Source organism: Ochotona princeps, chromosome 31, assembly GCF_030435755.1.
Source record: "Ochotona princeps isolate mOchPri1 chromosome 31, mOchPri1.hap1, whole genome shotgun sequence".
NCBI lineage: Eukaryota > Metazoa > Chordata > Mammalia > Lagomorpha > Ochotonidae > Ochotona > Ochotona princeps.
In genome coordinates, this window is record NC_080862.1 from 575,718 (window position 1) to 602,294 (window position 26,577).

At 53.3% G+C, this 26,577-nt stretch overlaps 1 protein-coding gene across 1 annotated transcript in view; it reads right to left on the reverse strand.

Annotated features, from left to right (window-relative positions):
• Window positions 1-26,577, reverse strand: part of APBA1 (amyloid beta precursor protein binding family A member 1) — a 121,703-nt gene that overhangs the window by 26,511 nt on the left and 68,615 nt on the right. Inside the window, exon 2 of the mRNA XM_058657313.1 lies at window positions 16,125-17,424. Within this exon, the coding sequence (XP_058513296.1) occupies window positions 16,125-17,357 (1,233 nt within the window). The 5' untranslated portion in view covers window positions 17,358-17,424. The remainder of the gene's footprint in view (window positions 1-16,124; window positions 17,425-26,577) is intronic.

Here is a 26,577-nt window from a genome sequence, read left to right on the forward strand (position 1 = left end):
GCCCATCTGCCTTCTTCCTGAGTCATGATGCAGCGAGCAGACTCCAGTCCCAAGCTCCTGGACTTCCCAGGCTCCCAGACTCAGAGTCACTCGTGGTGTGTGTGTGTGTGTGTGTGTGTGTGTGTGTGTGTGTGTTCTTTGCACAGGCAGGGACTGTCAGGGCAGAGCATGGCCAATCCAGAGAAACGGGAAGGATGGTACTGGAGGGGCTTCAGAGGCCAGGCACTGGGGTGGCACAGAACTCAGCCAGGTGCCTGGGCAGACACAGTCCATCTTCAATGGTCTTGCTGAAGCAGTTTTGCTTTATAATCAGGCTGCAAAAAATCACACATGGGTTGCAGAAAGCTATTATCATTGTATCATTTCATGGCTTTTAGGAAAAATTGGTCATTTCAGAATCAATACCATTACCCTAAGAAATTGCACACAAGGGTACTTAGAAACGTTCACAGAAAATATGTATTTAAGGAAAACCATGGTGGGCTTTTCTTTTTTTTTTTCTGCCTCAAGAGGAACCTGTCCTTTTAAAAACAAGCATTCTAAATTTTGATTTTATTTGAATGGCTGAGACACAGGAATTTTCTGAGGGTTTCCTCCATAGCTGCGGCTGGCTGAGGCCAAAACCAGCAGCTGGGGACCAAAGCCAGGCCTCCCGCCAGGTGGCAAGGACCTAAGGCTGCCCGGGGGCACAAGGGCAGGAGACTGGAGCAGGAAGGGGACAGGGGCTCGGGCAGGTACCTGGATACGGGACGACCTGACTGCTGCACCACATGCCTGCTACTAAACCTACCAAACTAAGTATCTTAGAGGTGGAAAAATAACCTAGATGTTAGTCCTAAAGTAAAGTAAGTGTGGCTTTGTAATTTTTAGGTTTTTTTCAAAGTTCTAAATAAATCCTTTCTTCCTCACATTTTGAAAGTTTTGCCCGTTTTCCATAATTTCATTTATAAACAGATCCATTTATGTATTTTTTTGTTTATCTGTAAGGCTCAGTGATAAAGAGGGAGCAGGGGATACTCAGAAGGGCATTAGAGCAAGCACTTCACTCCTCAAAGTGTACCAGGGACGGCTGGGGCAGGAGCCACGAGCCAAGGGCTCCATGCACATCTCCATGTGGACAGCGGGGACGTCTGGGGCAGGAGCCAAGAGCCAAGGGCTCCATGCACATCTCCATGTGGACAGCAGGGACGGCTGGGGCAGGAGCCACGAGCCAAGGGCTCCATGCACATCTCCATGTGGACAGCGGGGATGTGTGCGACAGGAGCCAAGAGCCAAGGGCTCCATGCACACCTCCATGTGGACAGCAGGGACGGCTGTGGCAGGAGCCACGGGCCAAGGGCTCCATGCACATCTCCATGTGGACAGCGGGGACGTCTGGGGCAGGAGCCAAGAGCCAAGGGCTCCATGCACATCTCCATGTGGACAGCGGGGATGTGTGCGACAGGAGCCAAGAGCCAAGGGCTCCATGCACATCTCCATGTGGACAGCGGGGATGTCCGGGACAGGAGCCAAGAGCCAAGGGCTCCATGCACATCTCCATGTGGACAGCAGGGACGGCTGGGGCAAGAGATACGAGCCAAGGGCTCCATGCACATCTCCATGTGGACAGCGGGGACGTCTGGGGCAGGAGCCAAGAGCCAAGGGCTCCATGCACATCTCCATGTGGACAGCAGGGACGGCGGGGGCAGGAGCCACGAGCCAAGGGCTCCATGCACATCTCCATGTGGACAGCGGGGATGTGTGCGACAGGAGCCACGAGCCAAGGGCTCCATGCACATCTCCATGTGGACAGCGGGGACGGCTCGGGCAGGAGCCAAGAGCCAAGGGCTCCATGCACATCTCCATGTGGACAGCGGGGACGTCTGGGACAGGAGCCACAAGCCAACGGCTCCATGCACATCTCCATGTGGACAGCGGGGATGTCCGGGACAGGAGCCAAGAGCCAAGGGCTCCATGCACATCTCCATGTGGACAGCGGGGACGGCTGGGGCAGGAGCTACCAACTCCATCAGACAGACGAGCACAAAGCTGGGTAAGACAAGCAGCAGCCAAGACTCGAACCAGTGCTCCAGTATGTGAAATGGGCACGTAACAGCTGCCCCTAAGGGAATTAACCGTAACCAGTCTTTAAAAGAGACCTCCACAGGGCCTCTTTAGGGCAGCTCAGGGCCATTGTGACAGACACAACAGAGCGCCTTAGCCTGTGGTAGTTGGACAAGAACCCCAGCAGTGGAGGAGACAGAATCCTTTCCTGTGAGAGTGCCCAGAACCCATCAGGTCCTAGGACAAGGCCTGTGGTCAGTCCTAAGACACTGGGACTGGCCTTCAAAGCCACTTCCATCTGACATCATATATCCAAACCAGTGTGACTACAGGGAACTCACATTACACGTCTCCCTTGGAAAGGACTCTGAGGTTTTAATTTTATAGGGTGACCAAGACAAAGAAACGTAAAACTTGGACTCGGCTAGTTGAACTGCTGAGGCCCCAGCCCGGGGCAAGCCTAAGCTGAACTCTGGTTCCCCCACTTCTCTAGGACTCCGGGAGGTCACTTGCCTTCCACATCTTTCTCGAGAAGGGCAGAACACGGTCACTGCCCCACCTCCATGGCCGCCAGGAAGACTGACTGCTCACAGTACACACTGGATCTCCCAACACACTCCACCAGTACGAGTCTGTTAGAAATCTGACCCAAGACCCGGCCCAATGGTTCAGCAGCTGAACCCTTGCCTTGCACATGCCACTTCACGTCCAGCTGCTCCACTTCCCATCCAGCTCCCTGCCTGTGGCCTGGGAAATCAGTCAAGAACGGCCCAAAGCCTTGGGACCCTGCACCCGCGTGGGAGACCCAGGAGAGGCTCTTGGCTTCAGACTGGCTCAGCTAAAACCAGTGCGGCCACTTGGGGGGCGAACCAATGGAAAGATCTTTCTCTTTCTTCCCTCCCTCCTTTCTCTACAAGTCTGACTTTCCAATAAAAATAACTAAAACTTAAAAAAAAATGTGACCCCACTCTTCTGGGAAGTGCTCTCAAGAGGCCTGCACACCAGGGGCATTTTCTTCATCTTGCTTCCCTCGTCATTAAAATGTTATTTCATGGATCAAATTAACGAGCAAATAGAGGAAAACTCAATAAAATTAAACCACAAAGATTCCACACACTGATTCCTAAGCTCCAATATTTAGTAGTATGAATTGGTATGAATAGCCCAATCTGGTCTCAGGCCGGGGTGCTACACACAGCATAACACGCGCCTTGTCGCGTGGGCACTAGTGCCTGTGCAAGATGACAGAGCAAGCCTGGCCTACAGCCAGGGATCACGTGGCTAGTACGCTGCATGAGGGTCAACTAGATGGTTCAGGTTAAGAAGCTGAATTCTTCACCACAAAGTTTTCATGGACTCCTGACTCGCCTCTTTTCAACACACTTTTAATTCACTTCTCAATTCAAAAAGTGTAAGTATTTAGCAATGTATCTATGTGACATACCAAGAGAGCTCTCATCCTTTTAAATGTTGCTAACAGGTAGAGCTAGGATAGGCTGAAGCCAGGAGCTTCCTCTGGTCTCCCGCATGGATGGCAGGAACCCAAGTAGCTTAGCCGCCGCCTGCTGTCTCCCGGGGGCTCCTCAGCATGAAACTGGCTCAGGAGTGCACAAGCTGGTGTTTGAATCAGGCACCCCAGTAACATGTGGGTGTCCCAAGTGGTGACGTAACCACTGCACTGGACGCCTGCACCTCCATTCAAAGCTCTCCAGTCTTTCCTTTTTGCTTAGAGAATAAATTCCGTATCCTATTTGGCACCTCAGACACTCCAATGTTTACCTTTGTATCACTTTTTTTTTATAAGATTTATTATTATTGGAAAGCCAGATATACACAGAGGAGGAGAGACAGAGAGGAAGATCTTCCGTCCGATGATTCACTCCCCAACTGAGCCGCAACGGTCCGGTGCGCGCCGATCTGATGCCGGGAACCAGGAACCTCTTCTGGGTCTCCCACACGGGTGCAGAGTCCCAAAGCCTTGGGCCGCCCTCGACTGCTTTCCCAGGCCACAAGCAGGGAGCTGGATGGGAAGTGGAGCTGCCGGGATTAGAACCGGCGTCCATATGGGATCCCGGGGCATTCAAGGCGAGGATTTTAGCCACTAGGCCACACCACCGGGCCCATGTATCACTTTTCTCTGCCTTCTAGACCTTATTGTCAGCAAGCCCCCAGGACATTTCTGTGTATTTCTGCTCGGCGCCTTCCTTCATGTTCCTGCGCAAACACCACGTGTGCCCAAGTCCCCAGCACTTCCTACAAATGGGCCCCTGCTGGTGTGGTCTCCCCAGTTCTCAGTGACAGCACCCTCTCCTGAGACACTCCCCTGCATTTGGCTTCTGCCATTCTTAGTGTTTGACTTTGTCCTTGCATTTACTGTGTAAAAACACAGTATTATAGGAAAAGTATATTTAACTACAGCATTTTACTAAGCACCATGAAGGCCAAGACTTATGATTAATTCATGTGTTTTCCTTCTAAGTGTCTCATACAGAGCTCCTCATAAAATATGCAACAGGGGTTCTGTAAATGTGTTAAAAAATGGAAAAGTACAGACACTTGTATCACACAAACACAAAAACGAAGCCGAGGCTGCTACGGTTGGGGGTTCTCAACACTGGAGCCCCGACTTGTGCTCATGGTGGCTGTACCCACCACCCCCGCTGTTTTCCACTCAATCTTTTAAAAAAATGCATTTTAGAAAGGCCTTTTAAAAATGTTTTATTTTTATCTGCAAAGCAGAGAGAGTAAGAGAGACAAACACAAAACTGGAGAAGGGAGGGAAGGAGAGATTTTGCATCTGCTTGTTCACTCCCCAAAGCCACAACAGCTGGGCCAGGTCAAAGCCGGGAGCACATAACTGTGTCCTGGTTTCCTGTAAGAGTGGCAGGGTCCAAACGCCCGTGCCATCACCTCCTGCCTCCCAGGGTGTGCCTAGCAGAGAGCTGGACTGAAAGCGGAAGAAACCAGGACCCTGATACAGGATGCAGGAATCCTGAGTGTGCCTTAGCCTGTGTACCACAACACCCACTCCTCTGATGGGGTGTTCTTCGGATCCTCCATTCACTGGTTCACTCCCTAAAAGGCTGCTACAGCCAGGGCGAGGGCAAGCCAAAACGAGGAGTCCCATGTGGGTGGGCACAGGGGCCCAAGCACATGAGCCATATTCTGTTCCTTCCCCAGACACATTAGCAGGGTGCTGGACAGGAAGTGGAAGAGCGTGCAATCAAACTAACACTCCTATGAGATGCTGACGTGACCGGCTACTGCTTATTATTCCCCTCCCTAGCAGGCTGGCCCTTCTCTCAGTCCTTGAACACAATCTGTCTCCCTCTTAGCTGACATCTCTTGCTAAGAATGCTTTCTCAAACAATTATGACCTCAGAGGGAGATGCAGCCAAGGCAGCCAGAGCTGTCAGACACAGCACTGCAAGTCCCTGAGCAGCTGCCCACGAGGCCTCCGCAGCTGGAACACGCTGATCTCATTCCTACATGCAGAGTTTCCAAAGCAGTTACCTGGGGCAGGCCACGGCACACACCGCTTCTCTTGGCGAACTTCAGCTCTGAGACCGTGTAGTGCTTCTCACACTGCCCAGTCCTCAAACTGCTTTTCCATTTGTGCTTAGTGGTTTATTTGGCTTTCTACCTTTGCTCAAACCACTGTAGCCCGACCCTTACTGATCTCAGTTGTTTTACATTAACTTCATTCCACATTTGAATGACTTAAAAAAAAAAAAGAATGCTGATTGGTTTTTTCTTACCCTAAGACATGTTTGTATTTCTGAAAATCTAAGCTGGTTAAGAAATCCATAATTATCTGCTCTTAATTCAAGCCCTACTAGTATCAACACACATCTGTATTTCCTTAGTGTGGCGAAGTGGGAAAGTTAGCATGAGCATTGTCAGGGCATAATTATGTCACTGAAATGATAATAGCTTGGGTTTGATGAAGTGTTTTATATATGCATTTATAATGGATTCCGTTCATCCCAATGGAATGCTCTGAGGTAACAGTCAGGGATCATGCTCTTGAGTACTTCTGCCTTCTCTTCCCCCCAGGTGTCATGTCCGCCTGTTCCCAGCTTGGGCACCTTCGATTGCCAGTGGAAGACCTGGCCCTGCCGCAGAGCGCACCCTGGAGTGCAGCCAATTCCTCAGACCATCCAGGCACCTGCACCCGTCAAGTAGCTTGCTGTGTCCCCTCCCCCACTGCTGCTCCGTGTTCTGAGAGTCTGCAAGCCAGTCACCTGCGTAAGGACGAACCCCCTCCCCAGGAGGCTGCGTGTCCACAGAGGGAAACACGAGGGAGCTTTGACTCATCTCCCTTGAGAGGTCCACCCATTCCTTGATGGGCTCTGCTGCCTTCTTTCCCAGACCAGGGAGAGGAGAAGCCAGAATGCCTGCTGATTCGGCTGAGAACACACACTTGACTGCAGCAGCAGAACCCTGCTGTGAGCAGTCCAGGCCCCCGCTTACAGAGGGCTATGGCACACGGGCATACTGCACCCAACCCCTCGCTGACCGTTCCACCAGTATCATGGAAGCCACACATGCTGCGGACAGCATTCCCCGGGGGCTGCCATGCCCAGAGTCATCTACTTGTCCCAGCGCAGGCAATCAGATGGCAGGATGGCAGCCGGCACACTCCCTCAGCACCCTTCCCAGGGGCCCTGATGGCCTCAGCTCTCTCTAGGGCTAGTGTGGGCTTCCAAGCTCCATGCAGACCTGATTCTGTTTTCTGCCTCCTCAGGGACCCCTTCTCCCATCACCCATGCCACGAGCCCACCAACTGCTGCCAACCAGGTGACCCTAGAGAACATTCTGCAGGTGGACAGGACCAGTGATGAGACCCACATACACAGAGGCACGAGCAGGCACCTACCTCTTCCTCCAGACACTCGAGCTGGTACATCCACAAGTTCTCCATCTCTCCAAGTACAGCGAGGGCAGCCAGGCCGATTCTAATGGCTCCACTCTGTGTGTGTGTGCGCCCTGGACTCCGGGGTGGCCTCTTTCCAGTAGTATCAATAATGCAGCTGTAAGAGGAGACGCACCCACCTTGGGCGCCTGACCCCTCTGCAGTAAGCACATGGGGGCCAGGAGTGCGGCTGCACCGGCAGCATCAGTTGTTTGGGAAGAAGGCCGGCCTTCTCCTTGGAAGATGAGCCTCCTGTTTCTGGGGAAAATAAACTCCCCTGTGAGGTGCCACCAGCACTTTCACATGCTCTGACCTACGTTACGTTTATGGAAGCTGTAAAAAAGCACTGGGCTCCCGTGGTGGGTGGGGGAGAGGGGCGTGAGGCAGCACAGGCTCTCATGGGACCTGCTCAGCGCGGACCTGGAGATGGTGGGAGGGTGGGGTTTGGAGGGTACCATGCCAGCCAGCGCTGGGCCCCTTACCTCCACCTCCAAATACCTCCGAGGGCCTTGCTGGGCCATGTATGGGGGTACAGCCAGTCAGTAACAGATAGAGAAGAGTATGATTTAAACCAAATCCACAATAACCCCAACTAGGCTGTCAGAGCTGGACCGTATCCCCAGGGCCAGGGCTGGGACAGCCCACAGGAAGAACTGAGCTGGAGAGAACTTAAGCACCAAGGTTGTCCAAAGGCCAAAGAGGAGAGAGGGCTGGGGAGTGGGGTCCCAGCACTAATGGGCTCCTCAGGAGTCTGCGAGGGCCTGCAGGCAAGTGTGAGAGGCTCTCCTGCTTGTAACAGCAGGCCTCAGCCTCCTCCCTCACCTGACCCACCATCAGGTAGGCCAACAGGCCTGAGTCCAGCTGTTCCAGCCGATGCTCCGTGATAGGGCCAGAAGGCAGACAAGAGATGAAAGGAATCGGAGCAAGCCACAGCTGGAAACCTCCCTCTCTTCCTCCCCAGTCCCTAGTTGACAAGTTCCTGGGCTGTGGACCAACTGCACAGCCCAAACTGGGAAACAGGACCGAGAGACAAGGACAGCAGAGTCTCTCGCATCTCACTTTCCCTCTTCCCGCCTGAAGTCCTGCGCTGTTGACTCTTACCCATGTGGACTGAGCCACCTCCCAGTGACCTGTCCCTCGTTCTCGCCCACCCACTGCCTTCGGTTGCATGTGTGAACCCCATGGCTGCAGCCGAGTCCTCAGCACTGCTCTGTGACCACACAGCTTTTTCAGCTGCAGGCCAGAGAACACACAGTACACATGCCACAGAAAATCACCAGGCACGCTACTGGCAGGCCTTCCTGCGATCTTCAGAAAGGACAGGCATGGTGTCCTGGCACACAACTCCAAAGTCCTTTGCTGGCTTTGTGCTGTTTATTCCTTCAGGCCCTTGAGGCTCTTTGGGCATCTGATACCTGCTTCATTATTCACCAACCCTGCTTCATGCCCCATCAATAATGAATCACCTCTGCCATGGGAAGCACTCCCACAGCAACGAGGGGGCAGAGGGGGGCCGGCAGGAACAGCCCCCCATGGCAAGGAGGGGGCAGAGAGGGGACCAGCAGGAACAGCTCCCCATGGCAAGGAGGGGGCAGAGGGGGGACCAGCAGGAACAGCCCCCCCCATGGCACAGTCCAGGGAGGAAGTGGGACATGGCAGAGCAGCCAGCCCTGAGGTGTGCTCTGTCCCTGCCAGCCACCCCATACCACCAACACCTCTCCCCTTGGTACTGCCTGTCCTTGCATCTCAGCCGGTGCAGGCACATCAGCACAGAATGCTGGTTCAGCCGGGTAGGAGGCTGTGCAGGGTTGAATGCAAGGTGCACTTGGAGGCCAAGGCTATTGCCACCCCCAAGGCCCAGCAGGGTGCTCAGCACATTGGCTCAAAGGCCCTGCCTTGGGACTCTAAGAGACAGTTCTCTGGGCAACAGCAGGCCTTTGAGGGTCACGTGAGAATCCTTCTGCTTAGGGACAGTGCCCATAGACTTGCTGGTTCCTTCAGGAAGACACGACCTCCTGGCCAGCGTTACTGCCTTCTCCGTGTCCCTTGGCCCACCGCCCGCTGGCACACACACACACACACACACACACACACACACACACATGCTATCCAAGGATGGGCCCTGGCTCCCTAGGAATACATCCCACCTGGGGAAGCCAGACTCCAACACAGCGCATGTGTCAACCTGACTTCAGATCCAGTTTCGATTCCATCCCTTGCTACTCTGGAAAAGCTAGAGCTGGCCAGAACTCCAGAACTCTGTGGGGAGGAGAGGCCCAGCACAGGGGAGCCGCATGGTTCAGAGCAGCTTAGCAGCCATCCTCTCTCTCTCTCTCTCTCTCTCTCTCTCTCTCTCTCACACACACACACACACACACACACACACACACAGTAGCCAGAAGCTTCCTTGCATTTGCCCTTGTAAGCAAGCCCAACATAACCACAAGGTCAACAGGCTAAGGCACTGCTAACCAGTCTTAATGAATTAAAACATACATATTTCAGCTGCCTGATGAATTCAGGGCAGAGAGGGGGTGACATCCAGAAAATCGACACCCTGACAACAATGAAAACCAACGATGGGCGCAAAAGCACACATGACCAGGGCAGGTGTGAATGCCAAGCCCTCACTCCCAGCACTCTGGCAAGAGAGGGGCTGGCTTCTAACTCGCAGATGCCAGTGTGGACATGACTGACTCCAAAGGCTTTCTCTGTTGGCCTCTAGAATGAGGACTGGGACACCCTTCAAAGGTAAACGTAGGAGCTGGCACCATGACTCAACAAGCCATTTCTCCACCTGCAAGTGCTGGTATCCAACACGGGTGCCAGCTCGTGTTCCAGCTGCTCCACTTCCCATCCAGATCCCTGCTTGTGACCTGGGAAATCAGGACAGCAAAAAGCCTTGCGACCCTGTACACACGTAGGAGACCTGGAAGAGTCTCCGGGCTCCTGGCTTTAGATTGGCGCAACTCTGGCCTTTGTGGCCACTTGGGGAGTGAACCAGTGGATAGATCTGTCTATCCTCTCTGCAAATCTACTTCTCAAATATATATATTTACATACATGTATATGTATATATACTAAATATATCTATTTAAAGGTAAATGTTATGTGAAGGGGTGGTGCGTGCTACCATTCTTGTTAATTACCAGTGTGGCTTGGCTGGGCTCAGACAGCCCTGGGAGCAGAGGCTGATGGTACAGCGCTGCTGAAGCGGAACTGGGAACTGCAGTCACGCCACATTAACTGCCAGGCTGCCCAACAAGGGATCCCAGCACTGGGGCAGCAGAGAGAAACCCCCGCCCAGAGAGGGCGGGGCAGAGGTGCTGAAGGCCAGCGCCCCTTCATGCAGGTTGCTGATAACCCCTCAATGTTCAATGAGCCCGACTTCCTCTGCAAAGCACTGTCACGGAGCACTCACTGTCTGCAGAGCCAGCTTCGTGCACGGTCCCCGTGAAGGGAATCTGCTCATTTGTTTCATAGATGAGGGGACGGAGGGCAAGGAGGGAAGCAGGGCCCAGGTCAGGTGGCGCCAGCACGTGTGCTCTAGGGGCCTTTACCTGTGATGGAAAGCTGCTGAGCACGGCGCTGGTATGACTTGCTCTAAGCGAGACACAAGGGTCAGACAAGACAGTGAAGCTAACGCTCGCATGGGAAGCAGAAAATATGATATTTGGGAAGTGTTAAATAACAGTCCCTGGTTTAAGCTAGTGGCTACCAATGTGAGGTCTCATGCTGACACTGGAGATTCCATCATCGGGACTCGAGGAATCTTTCTGTTTAAAGACAGAGGTTGCAGGGGCCAGCGCTGTGATGCAGCGGGCTATGCCGCCACCTGAGAGGTTAGCATCCCATAGGATGTCCCAAATGAGCCCTGGCTGTTCCCCTTTCTACCCATTTCTCTGCTAACACTCCCGCAAAGGCAGGAGATGACCTAACTCCTTGCCCAGCCACCCACACAGGAGACCTGGACGGAATCCCAGGAAGCTGGGGCCCACTCCAGCCCCAGGTGTCACAGCCATTCCAGAGCAAACCAGCAGATCAAAGACTTCTCTCCATATGGCTCTATGTTCCAAATACACTAAATAAATCTTTAGAAAGAGGGAGGTTCTGATTTTATGAACGTGAAGGGGATCTGGACAGAGCTGGTAGCTGGAGGCGGGTGGAGGCCAGGCTGGATAAGCAGGAAGGAGCATTTTTTACCCCATGAGGGATTGTGCATAAAGAAAAGCCATGTTTCACACTGTCTTGTGAACTTGCTCTGCTTTAGGAACTTGACATTTAGCTACCCCATGTGGAAGACCTGAGGCCAAAGAGCCCACGTGGGTTGCACATCTCCAGTCCACGCTCAGCCTCATTTATTTCCACAGTGGCGCCTGCTGGCAGAGTCTGCCCAAGAGGCCATGGAGCCTTCACCACGCGGGAGCCGTCTGCCCGGCGTCTCACCCTGGAAACCCTAGCGAGACTCGCTGGAGCGCAGACAGTGGCCTCTGTCCACCAGCAGCCTCTCTGGCTGCTTGCAGCAAAGCGAAAATGGCTGTGCCTACGACAGATGGAAAAGCTGCAGCTCTGCACCAGCAACACTGGCACAGCCATCACAGAACTTGCACTTTAAAAAGTGACCATGTTCATAGACAAACCATGTTCCTGAATGTTCGTGGATGACATGGGCCCCTAGACTGTAACTGGACTACCCACAGAATCAAGTGATCTAGGGTATTCCTTCCCGCCTCCCTGCAGCCTCCCAACCTTCGCTGACGCAAACTCAGCTTGCACAGTGAAACAGGCAACGTGCATGCCCGGGGCAGAAGGCACAGTCAGGCTTAGCCACCAGGTGCTAGGCAGCTTGCATGGCAGTGGTGGCATGCTGCAGCCACCACTGACTACGCTTCAAGAAACATTCCCTGGGCTCCACAGTCCCCTTCCTTCCCACACCCATGCTGTGTGAGGAGACCACCTGACACAAGCAGTGCGCACTAGTGCTCCTGGCAGTGGAGTCAGGCCAGGAGAAAGCTCCAGGGATCAATCTTAAAGGGATCACTGCCTTTTGTTCTATGGGGGCACGGAGTCATTGCAGGACCTGCCTTCCGGTGCACATCCTCCAACGAACTGTGCCCTGGAGACCCTCTGACGCCAGGGCTGGCCTGGCCGGGACTGGCAGGAGACACTCCAGAAGGGAGTTAAGATAACTGGAGATGAGACTCGAAATCCCGACGAGAGTAAAGGCAACCCCCCTCCTGTCATTGCTTCTGTCGTCCATGGCTGAGCCCAGTCACATGCCCTTCACACACAGCTTCCAGGCCATGTCTTTTCATCTTCCGCATGGAATAGTCAGGTGATCACAGCTTAGAGAAGGACCCAGGCACATCATCAGCAGGTCTTTACATTTTTTTTGGGGGGGGGATGGCTCCTTTCTGTTGCTGCTCTGTGGGGCCTAACTCCCTGCTGGCAGCAACCTGACGCTTGATTGCCACAGCCAAGGGGCAGAGCTAACCACTCAATGCACCAAGCAGCTCAAAACCAGTTCATTTTTCACATAAAGACCATTAACTACCACAATTATTCAGAGCCAACGAGAAATCAACGCCCCCGAACTTGACCTCAGCAGGCCTCGCTCCCACTGAGCTTATCTGGCCCCAAGGCCAAGTGCACCGTCAGGATGAGCCCCCGAATGCTCGGGCTGTGCGGGCCGCTCTGCCTGCAGCGGCTCAGCCCCCGCCCTGCCTGCCTTTTACTTCTTTACTCCCGAATCCAGGTGTGCACGCAATTCACACGGAAGACTTCGCCGCTCATCTGACACACCCTCGGCACGGTGCTTCCTCCACACGCAGAACGCAGGCGACAAGCAGACGATCCCCTGCACAGGGACGGAACCGAGTCACGATTCTCACATCTTACACTTGAGTATATACAGGAGTATAGCCAAAAGCTACTGACAAATGGAAGGACAACTACACGTGGTTTTTCAGAATGGAGCCCCAGTTTAAAGAGTGAGACAGCCCTGCACCATCATGGCTAGCACAACAAGATGGAAGTCATCTTCCCTCCCTCTCCCCAGGCCATGGTCCCTCTTCTGGCCCTTCCAGAACTTTCTCTGGGTATTTACCTCCATGTTCTTAAGCACGGTTGTTGATACTGTCTTATCTTCATTTTAATTTTCTGACATCATTTCTTCTACCTAGATGTCGAAGATTCAACATTTACATGACAGGTTCCTCATTTTTGCCCAGTTCCCATGTTTGGTCAGTGCTGTCATCCTAACAAGGATACCCAGGCTCGCCCCTGCCAGGCCACCTGCACATTTCCGCTGCCTTTCTCTGCTGTGTAACTGCTGTCTTTAGGAAAAAAAAAAAAAAAAAAAAAAAAAAAGAGCCGATCTTCATTTGCTTTGTCTTCTCTGCGCTGGTAATTCATGCCAGGGTCCGGTTTGCCATCTCCAACCCACAGTGCCCTGTGACCCATGGCCATCAGCAGCCGCCCGGCCGCCTTCCTGTGTCTTCCACTTGGGCGGGGCCATCCTCTCCCAGCTTTGGGAGCCGGGCTGTGGGGAGCTGAACTTCCTGGGACCCTGAGGTCTGAAGACACTTGATTCTATCTTCACACTGAACAGGAAGGTCAGGCCCCCAGGGGTTTCGATAGGTAGGCCCCGACTATGCAAAGACCCACCCACGGGGATTCCTGGTTGTCTGCTGCCTATGTGGAACTCTCTGGAAGCCAGAGGGTTTTTGCTGCTCCCATCTGCCCTGTCTGTGAGTCTACAACTTCTCTACACGAGTGCCCAGGACACTCTTGCCCTGGGAGTTAGTTTTTTGTAATTCCCCTTCTATTTTATCTATGTTCCTCCTGCACTGTCCATTACCGTGTCTTGTTCTACTGCCTACAAGTTTTCCTCAGTTCCGTCTTCCAACCTATTTTTCTTATTTTAATTTTCTGTTGCCACTTGAGAGGGGACACCCCAAAGCCTACTGCAGGGTCCCCTCACTGTCCTGTGAGGTGATCAGGAAGGCTCCATGCATTGGGCTGGAAATCTCCAAACATCAGTATCTAAGAGTACTTCCTCATGGGCCTGTTTTCTCCGGAGAAAGTCTGAGAAGGTTCCGCCGAGGGGACGAGGGGTCCAGGGCTGGGTGAGGAGGTGACTGACTGCTTAGAATTCCATGACATTCTTGGGGCCCGAGACACCTGGCGCCACTGTCAGCTGTGGTTGTGTGTCTGCCCTGGGGTGTACCCTTTTACCAGGCACCCGTGCAGTGCAAGCTGAGGGCACAGGCATGCCTTCCAACTCCTGCACCAGCTTTTCAGGCGGTTCTGGTTTTTTTCAGCCACACCCCCATGCTTTCGCACACTGAGGGATCTAGCATCTCAACTGAGTTTTTCTGGGGAGATATGGATGGCACAAATCCTCAACAGTGCCAACAAGCCTGCACTAGGATTGCCGGCTGGGCTGTAACAAAGCACCCTCAGATCCCTTTGGGCCACCCCGGCTCTGCTCTCACAGCTCCTGTCCTGCTCTGGGGAAGTACAGCTCAGGTCTCCCGGCTGGAGGGGAAGGCGGGCCCTTGCATCTTTAACAAGTACCTCCCAGGCCCGGTTCAGAGCACACTGCTGTCCATTCTCCCCGACAGTGTATATGGCCTAACTGTTCGGTACATATTTTCTGATGCTGAGGTGGCAGTGAACTGAGACCTCCCTATAGATAGAGCATGGCAGATGAAATACAGCCCAAATATTCAAATGGCTTGCAAATGACTGGGGCAGGATTTAAAACACACGGGGGTTCAGGTTTTGCTTTGGATTAGTCATTCATGACACACAGCACTCACTCCCCAACTGCTTAGTGTCCCGTAAAATTTCTTAGGATGGATTGCTAACGCATCACTACAACCTCCTGACACGGAGTCAAGTTGCTCTCTTGCTTTAAACCCGTAAGAGCAGGATCCCGGCCCTACCACAGGCTGTGCCAATAGCTTCGCGTGGAGCTGCAGGTCTGAGAAAGCTAAAGGAAGCCAGCTGGCACCTGCGCTAGGCACTCCTGCAGCTTTCCTGGATGGCTTTCCAAGGTTCTAGGAGGACATGCAGCCTGGTCTCTTGCCGGCTCCCTGCCTTCCTTCGAGAACCTACTCCATGTTCAGCTCATGTGCAGAAAAACCTGCTACCTGCAGCTCAACCCTCCCCACCGCCTGCCAACCACCCCCAACTAAGAGGAACCTGGAGATAGCTGGAGGGCAAGAAGTCAGTGACCATCTGAACTGACTGACCTGATGCCTCTCTGCTGCGCAGGCAGGCGCTTCTCCCATGCTTACAGGTACCAACAATTCAACAGGCTGACTGCAAACACGGACAGGCGCTGACACAGAAGGTGCGCGAGAGCGCTCCAACCGGCACAGTCCTCTGCACTGAGTCACAGGCACACAGCCTAGAGGCGTGGCTCCTCACTCCAACACACGCTTGAAGAAGAGCCTCGAGCATCCACAAGGTGCAGAACGAACACACCGAGTCCACCTCTTCTGCCTGCTCTCACCCCAAACCCCCTTTTTAAATGAAACTGCTTAAAAATTACTCAAAACGAGGGAAGCAAATCAGAATGGGAAGACCACCTCTACGGCCGGGAGGGAGGGGTCAAGGGTAGCCCAGATGGACTTGGGCAGGTGCCTGAACTTGTCCAGCACCCGGCCCAGCCTGGCAGGCCGCCCGCAAACCCTCTGCTGGCAGCCTTGGTATCTAGCTGTAAAAATCCCTTCCTTGCTGCCTAGACCAGATCCTGGCAGGCCTGGACCTAGCTCTCTTGCTGTAGCAGTTCCCGTCTTTCAGTACTTTCTCCTCCTGCAACAAGCCAACAGTCCCTTTAGGGCCTTATTTTCGTGACAACAGAAACACGAATTCCGGGTCCCCATTCCCCGTGAATAAGCTACAGGGATCTTGAGCAGTTCCTGAGGGGACCACGTGCGGTCCCTGGTTCACAGAAACCCCCTTGGTTTTTGCTAAATGCCATCGAGTCTTCGCTTTCTCCCTGGCTGGGAGCAGGCCAGAGGGGGTGTGTGCACAGCAAGGCAGAAGGTTCTCGGTGCCCTACCGGCCACTGGTTCCATAAAGGCACCTCCCCGTGACACAGCAGCTGCTTGGCCCTGCGCCCTGCTCTGCGCCCGCCCGCCTCTGCCACACTTACATCTCGGTCTCCCGGCCTCTGGTCCTCGCAGTCCCTGGTGGGGCTGAGGTCCTGGCGCATGACCCAGATGGGCTCTTTGGGCTCATCGGGGGTATAAGGCGAACGGATGGTCCTGGTTTTCACTTCCTCGATGGCCTCCTTGATGTCCTTGATGGCCAGCGAGATGGCATCCCTCTTTTCCTGGCTGTACCGCGGCCCGGCCTCGACGCTCCCGCCTCCTCGGCTGCCGCCCGTGGGCCCCGCGGTCAGCTGCTGCCCGGCCGGAGCCTGCAGCCCGGGGCTGTCGGGGCGGCCCCCGCCCGGGGTAGGAGCGCGCTCCAAGTCCTGCTCGGCCTCGGGCATGTCCTCGGCGGCCTTGTCGAGGCTCTGTGAGCTCATGCTCTGCTTGACCTCGGCCACGATCTGGTCGATGTCCTCCTCCTGCTCGTAGCTGTCCATGCGCGGGTAGGGCGCGAATTCGGCCTCCTTCTCGGGGCTGTCGGACTCGCCGTCGGAGCGCTCGTCGTAGTGGTGCAGCCGTGCGCCCAGGGCCTCGTGGCGGTAGGCGGCCGCCTCGTCGCGCTCCTGCTCGTAGAGGCGCCGGCCGTCGCGCGCGTCCAGCTCGGGCGCCTCCCCGATCTCCTCGTACACGTGCTCCTGGAGGCCCCCGTAGTCGGCGTAGGGCTCGGCGTAGGGCTCGTCCTCGCCGCGGTGGAAGAGGCGGTGCGTGTAGACATAGCCCGAGTAGGCGGCGTTCATGGCCTCCTCGTGCTCCAGCGAGTGGAAGTGCAGGTGGTTGGGCAGCGCGCGCCGGTGCGTGGCCTCGGCGTGCTCGGCCTCCGCCTGCTCCGTGTACTCCTCGGCCTCGGGCCGGTACTGCACGGCGTAGGCGCTCTCGTCCTCGGGGTCCTGCGCGCGCTCGGCGTCGTAGCCGTCGCGGGCCGCGGCGATCACGTCGCCCTCGGCCGTGTCGGTGTGGTTGTGGAAGCCGCTCTCGGTGCTGGCCGAGCGCGCCAGGCACTCCCCGCGCTCCTCGTCCTCCTGCGCCGGCGCCTGCTGCGGCGGCTGCCCGAGCTGGGCGCGGGGACCCTCGGCGGCCCGTCCGCGCGGGGGGCGGCCCGCATAGCGCGCCGGCGGCTGCTGCTCCTCCTCCACCTCGGGGCGCTCCAGGTCAGCCTCCACCGACTCGTTCACCTCCCCGCCTGCCGCCTCGTCGCTCACCTCCACCTCCGCGGAGCCCTCCAAGTGGTTCATGGTGGGCGTCGGACCGCTGGGAGAGAGGCTGGGCCGGCTCACTGCGCTCTCATCTTGCTCGGCCGGGCTGGGAAGACAAGGGGAAAAGCGCTATTACTTGGTTACCACAAGACCCACAGCTGATACGGATCCCTTCTAAAGCAGGGTCAATTAAAAAAAGATGGCAGATTGAAGCTGACTCCGGCTCGTTCTCTTTGTGGCATGTGTCATGATTTGTAATTATGTATCAACTTGCTTAATTGGTTTTGTTTTTTTCCTGCCTTCCCGCGGCCCCACCCCGCCCCCACAGAGGCTTCATGGGGCTTTTGTGGTACATCACGTGTCCTCTAGGCCCCATGGCTGCTGCCTGCTGCTACAGAGCCGTGTTACACTGGACGGGCCACTTGCCACCTGTCCATCTGGTGAGGGAGCAGTCGCTCTACACGGAACTGGGATCTCTAGACCGAACTCTCTCAATAAATATTAAGGGGAAAAAAACCATCTTGAGATCTTTGACGAGTCAGCCAACACTAGCCACAGCTGCTCCGAAGGTGGCTCCGCCCCTGCCCGCAGCGGGCTTCAGGAGGGCTGTGTGGGCACTGACCCTCCTGCCTGGGGCAAGTGGACTCCGAGTGGGAGGCTGGGCTTGTTTCCGGCATCACACGAGAAGCAAAGGACTCCATGGCCAACTAAGTTTGAGAACTGCTCACAGCTGACTGCATGATGCATGTCCAGGGGTCAGGGGATGCAGGCAGCAGGGTTTCTTACACTTTTTTGACCACGACATACTTTTTTTAAAGGTCAATGTTTCAAAAAAATACAGTTTTAGAAGAACCCTCTCACTGGCTTCCAACACTGCTAAGTCAGCCCCTGACTCCCTAATGGTGGAATGAACTATTCTGCTCAGCAGCCCACGTCGACCCAGCCGTTTCCAGGAAGCATTTAGCCAGGGCAGTCGGAGTGGTAAAGACGGCCACTCTGGAGCTACCAAGGCCCCCTTCCAGCGCAAGGATCATGTCTCCCCCATTCGTTACCAACCCAAACTAGACACAAACAAGCATGGCCTTCGAGGTGAGCCCCCCTATCGCTCCCCTACAGGCGAGAGTCCCACACGGTGCACATCAGACCCAGGGCCTCTCCAAAAGCTGCAGCTTCTGCCCATCAGCCTATACGAACAAGAAGGACGTTTTCTAAAATCAAGGGCCAGGGTTCCCCAGACCTCAAGGGACAGTTGGTGCACCGAATAGAGGAGGTGTTGATGGCCAGCTGGTTAAGTGGCTTCCAGTAGCTTAGGGAAAACATAAATAACCTGGGCAACTTTACCCAAGTGTCCTCTAGAAGAATCTTCTAGAAACAGCAGCAGCTTCATTTAAGGAGCATGGGTTCCTCGGTGTGCCAAAGTCCCAAGAGTGCAGAGTGTACGATTCCAGGCCTACCCTGCATCTAAACGATGACCCTGCAGTGCCTTGGCTGGCTGAGTGCCAGACATGCAACCACACAACATGCCCACGTGGCCGACACTTCACGATGGCCATGCGAGGAAGAGATCCAACCAGTACCCTCAGGGAAAAAGGCCTTCTCTTCGGCAAACAGCAATACCAAGGCCTGAGCTTAAAAGAGGTGTTTGTTTACTTCAGGTGAAAATCACATTTGACCAATGTATGGAGCCCTCTCATACCTTAACGTTTTGACTCAAAAGTGATGGAAATCCCATGCAAGCAGAGGTATTTAAACATGGGAAAGACACTACTGCATGTGGCAGTGTGGGGACAGTGAGCTTTTCGTCCCCTCAGTACAGTCTCCTCCTGCCTCCTAACCCCACACCTTGGGGAGATTTATGTGTAGACGGCTCTTCTCTCACCGCCATGGTTTCCAGTACCTGACTCGGCCTGCAGTACTGCAGCGTGTCAGCAACTGAACGCTGATCCAAGGTATGTCCCTGGGCCAAGCTGGTGGCGCCACGGACGGGGCTGCCGCTGCTGGTCACACCCATCACTAGCACACTGCCCTGTCCTGCTAAAAGGTGGCATTTCAAAACCACAGAGGTGGTTTTCAAGAATACGAGGTTACTGTGGGATACGTATTGATAAATATCTACCAACATCCTTGCGTATTTTCCCCCAGTAATTTCATTTACAGAAGTCCTAAATTTAAGAGAAAATATCCTCAGATATGAACAAAGAGACTTTTTTTTCACAGTGTTTGATTCAGAAGCAAAATCTATGAACAATACTGAGCACTGACTTCTTCGAGGTGCAGTCTGGGAAGATGGGCATTTTCTCCACAGGTAGCGCCACCTGGCGTTCCCACAGCACTCACTCACCAGGCCCAGCTCCCCACCCTCCCTGCACACCCTGGCTCCCAAGCCTACTTTCAATCCCAATCCATCCCCCTCTCCATATTTCCTGCAAGGGTCAGCGTCACCACCAGCCACTCATGATCTGTCCCCATCCTTTACCTCTGTAACCCGAAACTGACAACCAAGCCTGTTGCCGAAAAGACTTCTCAGATCATCTGACGATTGCTACCTTGGCTTAGTGTTTCCTGGACTCTCTCTGCTGCACCCTCCCCACCGCCCGCCGCCAGCTTGGTGGTCTTCATGAAATACAGCTCTCGGTGTATTTACAGCTCTTCAGTGAATTCCCCTCTAGTGCAGGATGCCAATGCTCAGCTGTGAGCCAGCCTCAGGTGGGCATGCTTCACAGAGCCCTCACCCTAGCCCAAGGGGAAAGGGCATCACTGGCCCTTTGACAAATAAGAAGAGGGTGTCCCGGGAGCTTGGGGAATCGCCCAGGTAGCACCTGTGGGATGGGATGGGGTGCCGCTGAGTGATAGCACCCCCTAGCCGTGGGCAGGCCTGACTCCATTTCCGCAGCTGTCTGCTGTAGACACATGGGCTTGTTAGCTGATTGGCCTGACTTTAAGCTGATCGGACACTTTGTGTTGTTTACCAGTTAAGTTGATGGAATGATTGGAAATGCACCACCCAGCTTGATTGAGTGGGAGCTTAAAACACCCAACTTCAGACGTGCAGCTGGGTGGTTCCAGCTGTGGAGCAGCAGCTGCTTCTGCCAAACTTGGCTAATAAAGACTCCTGTCCTACACTGTGTCTGGCATGATCACTCTTGCTAGAACAGTGTCTGACCACTGCCTCTAGCCCGAGGTTCTGGGTTCATGAGTCCTATTCCTGGTGAACCAAGTCCTGGGCCACATTAGTCCGCCAGCTGCATCCCCACACTTGTCGCACAGCCTGGAGTCCCTGCACTGACCCTAACTGCCAGAGTGTCCCCTATTCTTAGGACAGTTTTTACCTATAGCTCTCCCTGCTGAATCTTCCTTGTGCTCCCCAGTTAAGTATCTGTCACGTGCCAATCCTGACCAGATGGTGTCCCAGGGCTGAGGCTTCCTGGCACTTAGCAAGTCCCTATTCTCATGTGTAGGGGAGCATGGGAGGAAAAGAAAGGGGGGACAAGCAATGATTACATCAATAAGTAAAATGATAGCTTCATAGTGAACCGTTCAGTAACATACGTAAGGTGCTGGCTTAGAAGCAGAGTGCCATGTGGGGACATGGGCACGTGCTGCGGGCAGGTATGGGGAGAGTGGGGGACCGTATGATGGGAGATGAGAATGCAGACATGGGATGGACGGAGTTGTGCAGGTCGGCACACCGGGCATGGAGGGCAGTGCCAGCTACTGGAGCCCTTGAGCACAGCAGTCTATGTATCTATCATGCAAGAATGTATTTAGTACATCACCTGCCACTGTGATGGGAAAAGAGGTCTCATCATTTATCTCTTGCTCCTCATTGCCAAGTACGAAGATACACAATATGAAGGCAAGGGATCATGAGTGATCAAATAAAAAAAAATCTGCCATTCCCTCCTGCTCTTACCCCATTCCCTCTGTGTGGTCGCCTACACTTCAGCATGATGAGCCTTAGGACTCAGTTCTTTCAACTGTGAGTCTTTGCTGCTCCCATCCGCCTATACGCCTCCCTCATCTTCCAATGGTGTCAGTTCCCCCAAGAGGCCAGTGATTCAGCCTTCTAGAGTGGGCAGTGGTGGATTCAATGGGCATTTATTGCTCCTGTGTCGGGCACTAGGCAGGGAAAAGGGAGTTGAGAAGTTTCTAAACCAGTGTCCTCGAGGGAAGATGGAGTCAATGAATGACGACATTAGGTGAGAAGTGTGAGATAGGATAAGTTCAAGATACAACGGAACCCAGAGCGGAAGCAAGGACAACACATCATCCTTCAAATGGCACACAATGCTTCTCTTGGGGGTTTGACTTCCATGGGCTCAGAAGCATCCGGGGCACTGAGGTCTAGGAGGGACACTTCCTCTTCCAACCAATGCCATTGCTCATGACCATGCACCTCGAGGCAGGGGCAAAGGGAGGGGAAATCACTGCCGGAACAGATCCCTGCCCGTTTGCAGAAAGGTGGGCTGACCTGGAGACATGAAGGACACTTGCTTTTAGATGTACAGAAAGGAATTTCTCATCGACTGTCCACTCAGATGCATTCTCCAGTGGCTTTAGAAGTCTCTTACTGAAGATAGGTACAATAGAAACAAGAATAAAAGGAGCCATTCCAGGATGTTAATCCAGAGGCTGGTGTGTGTGCGCGCGCATGCGTTGGGGTCGGTGGAGGGGAAGCCCAGGAAGGAAGAGTGGGGAAGAAGGAAACAGGCTGTATTAGCTTTCCTTTCCCCCAAGCCGGAATAAACCCATTCGTACACAAGGTCTTCTGTCTGAATACATTTCAGAAGCACAGTTGCCTCCTGTGGCCTCAGTGTTGCTAGTCTTTCCTGTGGTGTTGGAAGTCCCACTGGCTGGGACTGAGTCTGTCCTGATCCACCTGCACCCCCATCACCCCACCAAGTCACTGGAGGGGAAGCGGGGGGCCTAGAGATGGTAGCAACAAATCAGTGTCCTAATACTAAACAGTTGTGGTTACCAAGCAGGATTACTCCCCAGATGTAGTGCACACACACACACACACACACACACACCCTGGTTAAAAGGGTCTCTTTTTGAAACAGATGAGATCATAAGAATATCCAAGTAATCTTATCTATGTTCCCTAATTTATCAAATGCTTTCGCTACCATGAATCTGTGCAGCATGGCTTGGTAGACAGCACGGTGATGTCATCAGCACAAGTTCAACACCTGAAATCCAGGGGCTCTGCTGGCTGGTTAGACACCACCCAGAACAAGGTCTCCACGGCCGCACCCCAGAGCTGTGTCCTCGACCATGTCCATCTGAGTTAGGCGGAAGACATGTGACTGTATACCTTCAGTTCCCATGAGAGAACTGAAGTTCTGTTCTGCTCTATGCTTGCTCTGTGCCTGCTCTGTGAACTGTACCCATTGCTCTCTGGGTCCCTGGCTTCCATTGGCTTGGATCATTGTGGAACTTCGGTGAAATGTTAGAGTGAGGGGGAAATGTTGAGATATTTTCCCCCAGTTCCCACTTCAAGGTCAATTGGGGCAGACCTTGGTCAGGAGGGACAGACATATGATTTTACATGATGCCACTTTCCTCTCCCTAGGGTGATGGGGTCCTACGTAGGCCTCGGTAGTCAGTTCCTCCACTAAACTCCTGACTTGTCTGTATATTAACTAACTTGAGTGCCCCATATATTTTGTACTGGGACTCAGTTTATACCATGAAATAGCTAGTACTATCTAGAAATCCATGATTGGATTGCAGCATCCACATGGGAAGCCCTGTGTCAGGCTGCACTCTATCTTCCCGCCCCCATGACATCCAGGGAACTGACCCAACAGAGCCACACCGGAGGCCTCAAGGGCAAGCACACCCAACACCTGCCAGCCTGCCTGGCTCTCAGCTTCTCTTCCTCGCCCTCTCCTGACCCACTCCCACTGTCCTGTTCTGTCACCCGCAGGCTCAGCATGTTCCCATGCTGTCCAGTCTGGGTTTCAGTCTCAGCTTTGTCCTGGCCCTGGATCCCCCTCCCAGTGATTCAGCATTTCCCTGTGGATGGAAGGCCCAGGGGGGCTGCCTCCTCCCCTTACAAACGCCATTTCTTGGATGAAGAATGGCAATGGCTTGGTAGGATGGGGGCCCCTGGAGACAGCTGCCACGTCCCTTGGAGATGGTGAGCTGCCCGCTGGACCACGACTGTCTTCCAGTTCCTGCCTGCCCAATCCAGGCTGGTGGGGCCTGATACCGGTCACCCTTAGCAACTGGTACTTACAATTCAGAAGGGTGTTGCCTCTGCTTGAAGTCTTTTTTTTTTTTTACACTTTTAAAGTTAATTTACTGACAAATTATCCTCAATGCCCTGTTTCATCATATCTGCCTTCTAGCGTGACAGGATTTACCATCGCCTGATTGACTAGCACTGGCTATGAACGTGCCTGATATCCTTCAGATATTCCATCTTTCCCTTTAAGTACAATCCTGTCATCCACTAACATAACCAGCTAGTGTAGCGGCTCAACAGACAGATCCTGTCATCCACTAACATAACCAGCTAGTGTAGCGGCTCAACGGACAGATCCTGTCATCCACTAACATAACCAGCTAGTGTAGTGGCTGAACGGACAGATCCTGTCATCCACTAACATAACCAGCTAGTGTAGCGGCTCAACGGACAGATCCTGTCATCCACTAACATAACCAGCTAGTGTAGCGGCTCAACGGACAGATCCTGTCATCCACTAACATAACCAGCTAGTGTAGCGGCTCAACGGACAGACTTGAGAGACAAAAAAATGCCTGACTAGAATCCTGGCTTTCTGAATTGGTTTGGGGTAACTCCTGAAAACGCCCCAGTTTCACTACTCGTCCTCTTGCCAGGCGGGACATGCAGTGCAGGGCATCATGCCACCGGGAACACGTGTATTCCTCCAAGTGCTGGCCTGGCTCATGGCAGCTCTGTTGCTGATCCTCCTGGGATGCCGCAGACGATGGGTCAGGGGCACCTGCCACCCTCAGGGGACACATGGACGTGGCTCTTGGCTCTAGGCTTCGCCCGGCCCAGCCCGCGCTGTTGTGGGCATTCGGAGAGCAAACCACTGGAGGAGCACTCTCTCCTCTCCCCTTTCTCTTTCTGCCTTTCAAGTAGGTGAAAACAAACAAAACAGTCAAACAGGAATCATATGAGCACCCGTACCACAGTTACTTAAGAATGATACAGGTTAAAATGTGAAGGTTTCAGAAAGGATCCGATGCATTGTAAATGCGGTTTAACATGTGGTATACCTGGGATTTAACAGGTCAATACGCAATTTTTTCAAAGCAGAAAAAGTGGAAACCATGTAAGTGGCTGGAGCACACGGTGGCACATTGATTAATGTAGCCATCTCATAGAGCAAGCCAGGTAGGCTGGAAAACAAGCAAGTAAGCTAACAGCTCATCTTAGCCTTCCTGAAATAAGGCTGGGTATAAGCAAATCCATCAAACAACAATCACAGACGAGCTGTGTGTGGGCCGAGGTATGTGCTGCTGCAGACACGCATGTCCAGCGCTCACACCGTCGGCGCTGCGGATTATTGTCTCCACCTGCTGATTCTGAGCAGAGGCCCAGCCAGCTTGAATTACCAACCCAAGGTGAGGCTGAGCTGATAAAGGCGGAGGCAGAGCAGCCTGGCTCTCTGCTCAGGTTCTTCCTACTGCATCACAGAGAGTTCATCTAGTGATGGACTGATCTTCTAAAAACTAAACGTCTGAACTGGTGTGGTCCCCTTCAGAACAGTCACCTTGGCAGCTTTGCTCTTACACGTGCCAAGGGCGCTGCCCTCAACGCTGCGGGTGCTCTTGTACGGGAACTGATTTCAAAGCTCATGTAATGGCTTTCAGGCTGGCAAGAAATCGTTTACAAGATTCCAGGGCCACATTTAGTCAAATTTGATTTTGCTCACCTCAAAGGGTACATCCAGACTTCTCAGCTGCACATTGATAAGCGTTGGCTGCGAATGCTGTTTTAATGTTCTCCAAGTATCCAGGATGAAGAAGTGCGACAGCCAAGATTACTTCAATAAATCAATAAACACAATTTAAAAAGACTCTGGTTCAGCTCTGAAGTTAAATTCCCAAGGATGGTTGAAGTGTTACCTTGGCCAATGGCCGTGCTTCAGCTACACCTCTGTCCTCACAGAGGGGACAGGGGGACAGAGCCCAGCGGATGGACGCACTCCAGGGCGATTGCGGGAGAAGCAGACTCCTCACGGTCACTGGTCCTCGGAGTCTGCGGCTCACGCTTCCCAGGTGGAAGAGCTCATCACCGCTTAGATGAATTCAGTCGTGCGAGCTATGACACTGATCATAGCCCAGTCTTGGATTACAGAGGACTTTCTGAATTTATGCAGATTTTCTTATTGTGGAGCTCTTTCTGGCACTTTACCAATCCAATCACTCATTTATCATTCTCCTTCCAATAAAAGCACACGAATAAGCTAGAGGCAATCAGAAAAACTCAGAGGGGAAATTTTGGAAAATTTTAAATTTTAAATCTCAAGGGATATTTTTGAGAAATTAAAACTGACTGAAGAGTATCTGAATTTCTTTGCAATGCCTCTGAAATAAAATCAAACCTATCTACATAATCTATAATTTATTGAGGTTTTACATAAACTATGTATATATATTTTTTCTTCTGTGCAAATCCTTTTTTTGCCCTAAATAATTTCCTTTCACCCCCTCCCCGTGACACTCGCTCTCTCACTGCACGGACGTCAGTGCTGAGCACAACAGCTACAATCAACCTGGACCGTTTTCCTGAAATTTCCGTTCTTCATAAAGACGGACGCACACACAGAGAGAGCATTACTGTGCAAAGGAGAGGTCTCTGAAAATCCCTTCAGCTCCATCACTTTGCACAAGCTCATTAACTGATGTTGCAACAGGAGGTAGAAAGAAGCAGGAATGCCAGGCTGAGGATGAACTGAATTTCAATTGCAGTCTTTGCTTGGAGACCACACACCTCACACTTCGAGCTACTGTTCTTACACATTACTTACCCGGCTCACCAGGAAGTCAGTTAGCTTGTTCCTCTCCAGCCCCTCCTGGCTCCTCCAGCAAATTTACATGCTCCTTCCCCAAATGGACAGGATATCGGTTACTATTTTGATTATGAAGCTTCAAATGAAATGACTGCTTCCAAGCCAAGCTGTTGCTGTTGACCTATCAGCCAAGCTGCCCAGAACCCTCAGAGCTGTTTTCCAGAAATGCCCCGGCTCTGCTAGGCAAGGGCTATGTACCCAGGACC